Source organism: Microcaecilia unicolor, chromosome 10 (assembly GCF_901765095.1).
Source record: "Microcaecilia unicolor chromosome 10, aMicUni1.1, whole genome shotgun sequence".
Classification (NCBI taxonomy): Eukaryota; Metazoa; Chordata; class Amphibia; order Gymnophiona; family Siphonopidae; genus Microcaecilia; species Microcaecilia unicolor.
Genome location: NC_044040.1, coordinates 64,052,287 through 64,065,132, shown reverse-complemented (window position 1 = coordinate 64,065,132; position 12,846 = coordinate 64,052,287). Strand labels below are relative to the sequence as shown.

At 40.7% G+C, this 12,846-nt stretch overlaps 1 protein-coding gene across 2 annotated transcripts in view; it reads right to left on the bottom strand.

The window, feature by feature from the left end:
* Positions 1 to 12,846, bottom strand: part of PNPLA8 (patatin like phospholipase domain containing 8) — a 123,571-nt gene that overhangs the window by 60,105 nt on the left and 50,620 nt on the right. For both annotated transcript variants that reach the window (XM_030215919.1, XM_030215918.1), the window contains exons 5-7: positions 11,041 to 11,135; positions 10,167 to 10,338; positions 1,771 to 1,828 (exon numbers count right to left, since the gene is read on the bottom strand). In XM_030215919.1, the coding sequence (XP_030071779.1) occupies positions 1,771 to 1,828; positions 10,167 to 10,338; positions 11,041 to 11,135 (325 nt within the window). The remainder of the gene's footprint in view (positions 1 to 1,770; positions 1,829 to 10,166; positions 10,339 to 11,040; positions 11,136 to 12,846) is intronic.

Genomic DNA, 12,846 nt, shown 5'->3' with positions numbered 1-12,846 from the left:
AATGCTGCCTATGACCCAAAGAACACCGTCCCCACTGTCAAGCATGGAGGTGGAAATGTTATGTTTTGGGGGTGTTTCTCTGCTAAGGGCACAGGACTACTTCACCGCATCAATGGGAGAATGGATGGGGCCATGTACCGTACAATTCTGAGTGACAACCTCCTTCCCTCCGCCAGGGCCTTAAAAATGGGTCGTGGCTGGGTCTTCCAGCACGACAATGACCCAAAACATACAGCCAAGGCAACAAAGGAGTGGCTCAGGAAGAAGCACATTAGGGTCATGGAGTGGCCTAGCCAGTCACCAGACCTTAATCCCATTGAAAACTTATGGAGGGAGCTGAAGCTGCGAGTTGCCAAGCGACAGCCCAGAACTCTTAATGATTTAGAGATGATCTGCAAAGAGGAGTGGACCAAAATTCCTCCTGACATGTGTGCAAACCTCATCATCAACTACAGAAGACGTCTGACCGCTGTGCTTGCCAACAAGGGTTTTGCCACCAAGTATTAGGTCTTGTTTGCCAGAGGGATTAAATACTTATTTCCCTCTGCAGAATGCAAATAAATTCATATACTTTCCACAATGTGATTTTCCGGATTTAATTTGTGATGTGCTATCTCTCACTGTTACCAATAACCTACCCTTCAATTATGGGCTGCTCATGTCTTTGTCAGTGGGCAAACTTACAAAATCAGCAAGGGATCAAATACTTATTTCCCCCACTGTAAATGTCCTGTTTGTCCTCGGAGAAACACAAGTCAAAACTGATTTTTATTCTAAGTGCATGATAATCAAACCAAATAGAACAGATTTTAGATTGTAACAACAAAATTACTACAAATAGTAATGTTTTTGTTAATAGAAGAACTAATTTATATACATCTGGTTAGTATAACTGGTTAGAAACATTTCACTTTTTTTGTATGTTTTCAAAAGGCAACAATGCAATTATTTGCCATATTTCAATAACAGCCACACAACAACTCCATGTTCTCTAACAAAACCTCTCCCAAATCAGTAAACTGCATCACTGCCATCACAGAGGGTAAGAACATGTTCTTTGCCCAACAGCTTTAGCTTAGCCAGTCTGATTTTCGGGATAGTCATCATGAGATACATCTGCATATAATGAAGGTAATACATACAAACTGGTATCTTACATATTCATTGTGGATATATCAAAAACCTGACTAGGATGAAGGTATGTGAGGATAGGTTAAGGGCCATCACACTAGCCAACAAAACAAGCTCCTACTACATGATGCGCAAAATGTTCTTGGAGGATAAGCCCAACTGAATTTCAATGGCCTTTATTTATGTTTCAAATCACCAAAAGCAGTAATATAAAAGAAATATCACCATTAAGGAAACATATATTTAAAGATGTGCCTCTTTCAGAACTATCAGCATCCCTATCTTAGTCAAAGAAAGGTCTTAATAGTCCTGCAAACTTGCATCCTAAAACATTCACTGCTCTAATACAGGTATATGCTCATCGTACATTCTCTTCTAAGAGGTTCTGTGGATTCTCTTCTAAGAGGTTCTGTTTTGGTTATCAAGTTAATATGATATTACTTTTCTAATTTCAAATCATATTCATAAGAATGTCTAACATACTAGTCTACAGAGGGCCTCTAGTGTATACATTAGTTTTGGCCATTAATTTAGTAAGCTGGATAAAAATCCATTACATGCAGAAAAACCACCCTAAAGTGTGATTTTTGTAGATAAAATTTCTGGATAAGGAAGAGAGCAAGCAAAGCTCACACTTACCTTGGGACAGTCAATATTTCTTGTAGTTTCAATTATAAGACCCGATCCCAATCTTTCTCTGTATATATATATATATAAAAATAAAACACATGGGTTTCTCCATAAATAAAAGTGATGGTACATATAAAGGGGTTCACTTTAACATAAATGGATAAATCATGCCATTTCAGAATTTGCACCTTGACCAGTTAACGTTTAGAAGAACAACTCCATGCTTGAACAAAAGTTAACTAGTTAAGAAAAGGTAGATCAGAGGGGTGCTGGGGGGTGAAGTGTTCTTTTCACAGGATTGTGCCCAGTAATCAGTGTTATTCCTGATTTCCCCTATTATTGCATATATGTCACACTGAATGGTTTCTATCTTTATACAAAATGTAATAGTAGACAAAAGTGAACCTGAGTAAACACATAACACGTGGAGAAGCATTTTCAAAAGGACGTCTAAGTGCTAAGAAAAATGCCCAGCACAAAATGTTAAAAAGAAAAAAAAAGTTCATCTTGCAGCCATTTTCAAACAAAAAAATGTTGGGGTTTCATGTTCAAAAATATGTGAGGACATCCTTATGTAGGAGATATCCATCCTGAACAACCATTTCCTTTTCTATTCCCCAATTCCCAATGTCGACTCCTTCCGCTACCTAGGAGTCATTTTGGATTTTGCTCTCTCTTTCAATTCCCAGGTCTCTTTCAATTTTTCAGTTCTCCAACACAGGTTTCTTTCCCTCCATCAACTCTGGTCTATCTCGAAATTCCAGATTTTCACTTTTGCTGGGATTCACATATTTGTAATATCGCACCTCTAGACTACAGCAATGTTGCCTTTCCAGCCTACCAGCCTCTCAACTTCACCATCTACAAACTCTACAAAATGCCGCTGTCTGCTTCTTCTGTAAGGCCTGGAATACCAATTCCGCATCTCCACTGCTAGCCTCATTGAATTGGCTTCCTGTCAAATTCCAGGCCTGGTTTAAAATTCTATGCATTACTCATGAAACCCTTCATTCTGGTCCACAGGCTTATCTGTCAGTCACCGCTTGTAATTCCCTATACCTCTACCCGTACTCTCCATTCCCATATACTTACTATAACTGAATGTACACCACTTCAATAGCCTTCAGGTTTGCCAGGTGTTTTATATCTTTAGGTACAGTATTTTTCTGTTCCTGGAGGGAGCCCCAGGGAAAACAAGATAATAGTTACAGTGAGATTTGAATCAGTGTCCCTTAGTTTACAGTCCACTGCACTAACCACTAGACTACTCCTTTGACTTGCTTGCTGCTTTGTTCAGAATGGGTATAATACTTGCAGCTGACATAGAGCCTGGTTTTCCTTTCCAGTTTTTTTTATTTTTATTACATTTGTACCCCGCGCTTTCCCACTCATGGCAGGCTCAATGCGGCTTACATATTATATACAGGTACTTATTTGTACCTGGGGCAATGGAGGGTTAAGTGACTTGCCCAGAGTCACAAGGAGCTGCTTGTGCCTGAAGTGGGAATCGAACTCAGTTCCTCAGTTCCCCAGGACCAGAGTCCACCACCCTAACCACTAGGCCATTCCTCCACTCTCACTTTCAGAGGAGAGGGAAGGGGACAGCTACCACTGAGGGATTAAAGAGGGGTCATGCTGCTCAATCAGAGCACCTTTTCCTAATTTGGACATAACTGAAACAGGTCTAGATAAAAATGTTCTTGTTTGTAGACATGGACATTTCTTCCCGTTTGAAAATCACTGTCGAACATCCTACTTTTGGGCTCTCCCTAGTCATGCCAAAACACGCCTACAATACGCCCCCTTGCCATCTGGATGAAGTGCAGTGTGAAACGTTCAACTTCTGACTTTCCAAAATCGGGACTTGGACCTTTTTAGCATATAGACTTTTTTTTAGGCATCTATCTGCTTTGAAAATGAGAACCAAAGTTATACAAAACCATGTTATGTGTTTATTCAGGTTCCATTTGTCTTTCATTACATTTTGTTTAAAGATCAGAAATCATTCAGTGAGACATACAGTGGGGGAAATAAGTATTTGATCCCTTGCTGATTTTGTAAGTTTGCCCACTGACAAAGACATGAGCAGCCCATAATTGAAGGGTAGGTTATTGGTAACAGTGAGAGATAGCACATCACAAATTAAATCCGGAAAATCACATTGTGGAAAGTATATGAATTTATTTGCATTCTGCAGAGGGAAATAAGTATTTGATCCCCCACCAACCAGTAAGAGATCTGGCCCCTACAGACCAGGTAGATGCTCCAAATCAACTCGTTACCTGCATGACAGACAGCTGTCGGCAATGGTCACCTGTATGAAAGACACCTGTCCACAGACTCAGTGAATCAGTCAGACTCTAACCTCTACAAAATGGCCAAGAGCAAGGAGCTGTCTAAGGATGTCAGGGACAAGATCATACACCTGCACAAGGCTGGAATGGGCTACAAAACCATCAGTAAGACGCTGGGCGAGAAGGAGACAACTGTTGGTGCCATAGTAAGAAAATGGAAGAAGTACAAAATGACTGTCAATCGACAAAGATCTGGGGCTCCACGCAAAATCTCACCTCGTGGGGTATCCTTGATCATGAGGAAGGTTAGAAATCAGCCTACAACTACAAGGGGGGAACTTGTCAATGATCTCAAGGCAGCTGGGACCACTGTCACCACGAAAACCATTGGTAACACATTACGACATAACGGATTGCAATCCTGCAGTGCCCGCAAGGTCCCCCTGCTCCGGAAGGCACATGTGACGGCCCGTCTGAAGTTTGCCAGTGAACACCTGGATGATGCCGAGAGTGATTGGGAGAAGGTGCTGTGGTCAGATGAGACAAAAATTGAGCTCTTTGGCATGAACTCAACTCGCCATGTTTGGAGGAAGAGAAATGCTGCCTATGACCCAAAGAACACCGTCCCCACTGTCAAGCATGGAGGTGGAAATGTTATGTTTTGGGGGTGTTTCTCTGCTAAGGGCACAGGACTACTTCACCGCATCAATGGGAGAATGGATGGGGCCATGTACCGTACAATTCTGAGTGACAACCTCCTTCCCTCCGCCAGGGCGTTAAAAATGGGTCGTGGCTGGGTCTTCAGCACGACAATGACCCAAAACATACAGCCAAGGCAACAAAGGAGTGGCTCAGGAAGAAGCACATTAGGGTCATGGAGTGGCCTAGCCAGTCACCAGACCTTAATCCCATTGAAAACTTATGGAGGGAGCTGAAGCTGCGAGTTGCCAAGCGACAGCCCAGAACTCTTAATGATTTAGAGATGATCTGCAAAGAGGAGTGGACCAAAATTCCTCCTGACATGTGTGCAAACCTCATCATCAACTACAGAAGACGTCTGACCGCTGTGCTTGCCAACAAGGGTTTTGCCACCAAGTATTAGGTCTTGTTTGCCAGAGGGATTAAATACTTATTTCCCTCTGCAGAATGCAAATAAATTCATATACTTTCCACAATGTGATTTTCCGGATTTAATTTGTGATGTGCTATCTCTCACTGTTACCAATAACCTACCCTTCAATTATGGGCTGCTCATGTCTTTGTCAGTAGGCAAACTTACAAATCAGCAAGGGATCAAATACTTATTTCCCCCACTGTATATGAAATTAAGAGGGAAATGGGGGTGGGAGGATTTTTTTTCACATCACTGCATCTGGTTAACTTTATATTTGGATATTGTAATGACAAATTCAATCAAAGAAGGTACTTAATATGTTGAAATAAGTATTTGTTTTGTAATTGTGTGTGTGGCATAGAACAAGAATACATCTCTGTGATGAAGCTTTAAGTCTCTGTAGAGCTATCATGGACGTCACTCAATGGATGTTCTGCCACTGTTAGATTCATTTTTCCCATATTTTTGTGTAACAGAACAGTGTTTTGAAAGGTTATGACAAGATAATCATTTCTTGCTTCAAGAAATAAAATGTTTCAGATTGACATTTATTTTCTTTAAATGCATCAAAACTTATGCTACAGCAGGAGACTTGTAGTATATCCAATTAACAATGCCTCTATAACATTTATTTTTAATGAAGACTCCTAACAGACAGCCTACCCAATCATTATTTGGAAATTTGGTATCGTCATTAAATTCTTACATTCTCATCCTTTAACACTCCTCCACAAAAAGTCTCTGTAAATCAGAGATGAAGCTAAATGACAGAAAATTAAGATATTGGCCTAATTGTATTGAGCTCCACTAGCCTGATTAAAAGGAATTTGAGTGCATCTGTGTATATTACAGTAGCCTGATTAAAAGGAATTTTCAAGTGCATCTGTGTATATTACATCCTGTTGTAGAGAGCACACAGAACCTGTCTGCTAGAATCAGCTCAGCAGAGACCTCTAGTGCATCTATCAAAACTTCTGACTTGGAAAGATCTCAGTTTCCAGAACAAGAGAAGACTCTCCTGACCGAACGACAGCAGTAGAAGACACCCCTTTGGAAGGAGACTGAGGGTCTATAAACACCGAGCCCGTAGTGAATGGCCCTGTCTTTGGCTCTTTGCTCCTCTGGTGATTGCACCATTAAGTAAGGGAGAAGTATTACTAATAAAGCCAGTACATTGGGGGAAATAAAGGAGCACGGAAACAATAAAATAACCCAGACTGTTGCTGCACTGATTCCAGGTGGAAGCTGGAATGGGGACCATACTATCTTTAAAATGGCAAAGATGTAAAGAAACAGTGAAAACATCTATTCAGAAGCACAAGGACAGAGAATCCCAGCGCACGAGATTCCTTTCCACCTAAAGTGGTCTTTGTTAATTTTTAAGCCGGTCCCACTTTGGAGCCAAACGAGCTGACTGAGAGCCACCAAATATCTTCCCATGTGAGGCCTCAACACTGCTGATCAGTGTATGTCAACGATATCCAGCCCACCAACCTGCCTTCAAACTTTTTATTGTGTGTGTATTCTCAAGGAGGTGAGCATTTCCAAATATATTCTCTTCATCTATTGAGAAATGCCTAGTCCTTCAAGCATGCAGCTCTTCTTCTCATCCATTTCCCCCTTTCTGTCATGAGTTTGGGTAAAGAAGGTATAGAGCAGCAACAACAACAACAACAAAAAAAGCAAGAATGATAAGGGCCACCTCAGAGGTCTCCAGGGGCTGCCACTAGTCCCTGGACCTAGAATTGAGAACACTGACCTACGAAAACTTTGTACCTAAAGGCTTAAAGAGCTCAGTTCCCTGAGAAAAAAAAAATAGTACAAAGTAGCAAATCTCTGGAAATGGAGTACAGGACTTTTTCCAAAGAACCTCTAACGAGGCAGAGTGTTCTTAATAATTTCTAGTACATACTGTAAGTGTTGGATATTACCTTTATTCTAGACTATTAAACGATTATGCTGAAAAGTTGTTCCATGTTTTCCCGTCATCATCCAAGTTTAAGTAAACCTTTTGGTTAGAATTTGCTACTTCTGGCCTGGACCAATTACTGGATGAAAGGAGAGTGCAGACTGAGTGGCTCTGCAGTGCAGACCAAAAACAGTTTGCTCAGCTCCAATTAATCCAGAATGCTGCAGTACGACTGATAGAAGGCTGCAAGCAGTGTGACCACATCACACCCTTTCTGCAAAAACTTCACTGGCTACCAGTACCTTACAGGGCTAAATTTAAAACTCTGATTTTCAAGGTCCTTAGACAAAATGGGCTAGAGTACTTAAAAGAATAAATTAGCCCTTTACACACCTTTGAGACCTCTAAGGTCATCTCAAAGAGCATTGCTATGTGTACCCTCATCAAAAGAAACTAAACAATGTGATACCCGCCAGCGAGCCTTCTCAGGAGTAGCCCCCATGCTCTGGAATTTACTCCCAGAGAGACTATCAGGCATATTTTCAAAGCACTTTGGGAGGCTAAGTTCCATAGGTTTCTATGGAACTTTGGGAGGCTAAGTGCTTTGAAAATGAGCCTCTATGTCTAATGCAAGACTACCTCTACTTCAGGAAACAGGTGAAAGCCTGGCTCTTCTCCCAAGCCTTTAATACATATGGTGACTGACTATACACTCATTCTGACTAACTAGTCACACACACTGCAACTTAGACCAGTTCTTTATATCTTGTTTGACTATACAAATAACTTGCCTTGAGTTTAGCCATCTATCTATTTATCCCAACTGACTACCACCCATCTTGTTCCCATCTATATATCTGCATTTGGCCCCTCGACTACATGGTAAGCTGTATTGTAGAAAAGCATTAGCATCATATCTATTATTTGAATGTTCTACTGCGTGCTCATTTGATGTTTCATTAGCATTATGCTGCTATCATAATATATCTGTTATTTGAATTTCAGTGTTGTTAAATGTGTATATTTTTGATACTGTTTCATGGCAGTCCTATTACTAGGTTTCAATTTTCTGTTTTCCTCATTTATTGTATTTATGTTTACAACTGGTCATTTTTATTATTATTATGCTGTTAACTAAAATGTAAGTTTTTCTGTTAAACTGTACCTGCTGTACACCACCTTGGGTGAATCTCTTCATAAAGGTGGTTAGTAAATCCCAATAAAATCAATTTGCATAAACTTCAGAGCAGGTAAAAATGTGTGCTACAGGGGGCTGGTACTGAAATCAGGCCCAGTATGGAAGCCTGTGCCTATTTCTGGCTCGACAGTTTTCAACTATTTACCCAAGTCAAAGGCTTCAAAAATGTTATGTTGTCTCTGGTTTTTGATATTCAAGAGCGCCATTTCATTTAAAAACTCAGCAGCTATGTTGGAATCATGGTTTGCCAATATTAATTCTAGGCCATAGGTTACAGATCTGTTTCTTACTACCCATTTTAACAGTTTCTCTTTCTTTGGATACTTTTGATATCCCAAAGTCACAAGGGCCATACAATAGCGACAAGCAATTCTAGCTTTTCAGTCAAAGTGCTCATTGTCCGTCCTCAGGTTTGCAACCCAGTCTGGTTTTCAGGATTTCCTCAATAAATATACGTATTTTCTTATAAGGTAACTACCATAAATAAGTATCAATTCTTTATTAGTATCAAAAAGATAATAAAATGTTTTCACAATCTATATAATAAAACTCACCCTCAACGTTCTGAAGATACTGACGTCACTGAAGCCAAGCCACTGACGTCACTTCCTTCATGAAGGGTTTGTGGTGGTGAAGCCACCGAAATCACCAAGTCTCTGGGCCCCGCCCTCGCAAACGTGATGACATCAAGGGCGGAGCAATGGCGTCACACATCGAGGGCGGAGCAATGGCGTCAGTGGCTTCAGAATGAAGAAGGTGATGAAGGTGCGTTGACGAGATGCGGAGCAATGGCGTCAGTGGCTTCACAACGACGAAGGGGTAGGTAGGGGGGGGGGGGTTGGGGAGGAAAGCCTTGCTAGCACCCGTTTCATTTGCTCCAGAAACGGGCCTTTTTTACTAGTATTCCAATATATTTTTTTTTTGTTACATTTGTACCCCGCGCATTCCCACTCATGGCAGGCTCAATGCGGCTTACATGGGGCAATGGAGAGTTAAGTGACTTGCCCAGAGTCACAAGGAGCTGCGTATGCCTGAAGTGGGAATCAAACTCAGTTCCTCAGTTCCCCAGGACCAAAGTCCACCACCCTAACCACTAGGCCACTCCTCCACTCCATATTGTGCACCAAGTTCTTCTATTTTACTCATCCACAACTGTAAAATAGAACTATAAAAGAACTTGGTGCAATATTTTATTATCTTTTTTGATACTAATAAAGAATTGATACTTATTTATGGTAGTTACGTTATAAGAAGGGATATTTGAGTAACTAGATTGAAAATTCAGGACTCTCATTGTAGTAGAAACAATAAATATACATGAGATCTATCTGCATGTACTGCCTCCACTGTATGCAAATAGATCTCATGCATGCTCATTGTGGAAATCCTAAAACCCTAACTGGGTTGCAGACCCTGAGGACGGACCGTGAACACCCCTGTTCTAAAGTAAATATCTGGGTTGTATGATATCCATGATGAATATATACAAGATATATTTGTATACATTATTAGTGTATTCAAATATATATTGTGCAAATCCAATATGGACATGCTGAGAACCAGACCTGTATATGGATCTTAGGCACCACTGACTGCTCATTCTTGAATTGGGGGGGGGGGGGGGGGAGGGTATAAGGAGAAGGGAAAAAAAGGACTGGATGAACACAGGGTGCAAGCAACTTTCTTCCTGATATGGTCTCACAAAATTATCTACTGATGTGCAACTATAAGAGAGATGAAAACATAAGGCATCTTTGTTTTTGTTTTCTAATTTTCTTATTTCATATTTTACAAATGCAGATTTATACATTTTCCACCAATCCAATAAGTGGTTGTAAAAAAAATCACAACTCCAAATCTCAAATTAGTAAAATAAGTGTGTCAACTTACTTGAGCATTTTTTCCCAGGTTTCACTGTCATAAAAAGCATGGCTCCAGCCCATTTTGACTGTTCCAACAATGACATTCTGCTTAAATACATCCGTTGCTAATTTCCAGTACAGTTCTTCACATTCATTTATTGGTATACGAAATAATCCCAACATAAATGCTAGTATAGCCCCTAGACGATAAAGACATTCCAATATTTACTAATTAACAAGACTTTTTTTGGAGGGGGGGTATTAACTGACTAGAAGACTGTCTTGTGTTCGGTCAAGGATTCATGTGTTCTAAGTATGTTTTTGGAGTATGGCAATTTAGTAAACCATGAATAAAGCTTCCTCCCCCATCTCCTCCTCTAAAAAAAGTCATCCCAAAAGATAAACTATCTTCTAGTCATTCAAGAGCAAACATGAAACATGATTTGACACTTGAATCCATTTATATGCCTCTTAAATTCACTTAAAACAGAAAAAAATGAAAATGTTACAAGAAGGCACTACAAATTTGCTTCTTATATATTTAACTACAATGTTATCCATTTATTTTCTTGTAGTGCCATCTACTGTGTGCATCATCAGGTCTTCATCCAGGTCTGCTCAGGTAATTTACAAATATTACAGAAAATGCACTTTTTAGCTACTTTGACAAAAGAAATAGTGTCCTTATAATTTGTCCATACTCAACCAATATTATAAAATGAATGAAAATCTTCTGCTTCATAATACAAGCTCTTTTCCCCTCCCTCCCTCCCCCCCCCCCCCCCCACCACCAAGAATTTTCACCGCTGTTAAAACATTATTTCAACTTATCCAACCAAAAGAACTGGCCACGTTTTAACAGACACTACCATACTGATGTATATAATTTACATATTATTTACCTGTGCTAACACCACAGATATAATCAAAAAGTTGATAAACAGGCTTTCCAGTAAGTTCTTCGAACTTCTTCAGAGTCTGAAGAGCTAATACTCCTCTGCAATGAACAGGATAAAACAGAAAACACAGAATAATGATTTCTGAAATACGTAAGAGTCCTTGAATTTAATTAACTCAGTTTAAACAACGATGGTACAATTTGATCTTTGCAATTTACAAAGAATGATATGACAACATACAATCTATTAAAGGATCCTTTTACAAAAGAGAATTAAGCACTTAATGTGTGATTAACACTTGGAAACAGGCTACTGCGTTAAGGGGTTTTGCGGTAGTTTGCCTGTTTCTACGCTTTAAACAATGTGTTACTGAAATTTTGGTCAGGGGGCACGGCATGGGTGGAAAGTAGGCATGGAAGCATTAGATAGCTACTGCATTACACTTACTGTGTGTGATGGGTCTATGTTCTGTCCCCTAAGAAAATTTCACAGTAGAACATAGATCGGGGAAGAACCATGCAAATGCAGATGACTTGTCCCAAGAGGGAGGCAGGATGGCCCCTGAGGGTGAGGATTCCGGAAAAGGACTGAGAGTCCTTGAAAAAAAAAAGGGGGGGGGGGAGATATGTGATATGTGACAGGGTCTCTGTCCCAACCGATAAGAAAATTGGGAGGAAAAGGTGAAGGTGGGGACCAATATCAAAGAATCAGCTTCAGTACTGCAAAGGGAAAAGAGAGCTCACCAGCTGAGTGAACCACAAGATCAATTCCCAGGGAAACAGCTAGAACAGGGAGCACACATGACAGAGGAAGGTCTTATGGTCTTTCCAATAGAATCCATGGACCAGCAGAGCCTCCAATCAGGCTGGGGGGCCGGCGCATAAGGGAGGAGTCTACTGCCCTATAAAAAAAAGAGGGAAGTGAGAGCAGAACTCAGTCTCCCTGTGAGGAGGCCAACGTACAAGATGCCACAGCCCAGTCTGAAGGTATGGGATAATCTTGTTCGTTTTACCTGGGGGGGTTTATTCATTGGGTATTTTTGCTTCCTATAAGATGCCTTGTTTTTGAATATGGTTTGGTAAAGTGCAATTGTGTTTTTTTTCTGCCACTGAGAGGTTGTCGCTGAAAGTTTAGCTACATGGGTGGAGGCAGGTGGGTAGACCAAAAACCAGGCCTAGCCCTAACCTAAGACCTTTTTGTCTTGGTTATTTGTTTGAGCTAATGATGCAACTGCTATGAACACTTTTCCTTTTGTTGTTGATACTCAAACCACTGTTTGGACTTATGCAGATAGATGAGATGGTTTGATTTGAACTGAGGATCTGCAAGGACCCAGACTAAGTTTACCCCAAGTTGTGGGGAGGGTCCATTGGATATTTGGTCCACGCCTATGGGCAGATGGTGTGCACAACTGGAAACTCAGCCCGTGCGGACGGCAGAATGAGAGGAAACTCAGCCCATGTGGACGGGTGGGCAGCAGTGAAAGAGGAAACTCAGCTTATGCCTCCAGTTAGGCGGTGTGACACCGTGTGCTAACTGGCTAATGCAAAATGAATGTGGCAGCACTTACCACCTCCTATTTAGGGAGCACTTAGTGCTGCCGAATTAACTGTAGCCAGGTACTGTGTACTAATGGCCATTTTAACGTGGGCCCAGAATTAGAAAACACAGGTTCTGCTTCTCTAGTGCCATATAGAATTTGAAGTTACCACATGCGGTATAATTTTGCATATTAAACTGTGGTAACTACAAATTTTACCACAATTTAGTAAAAGGGCCCCAAAGAAAAAGGTCCATCAAATCCAGTAT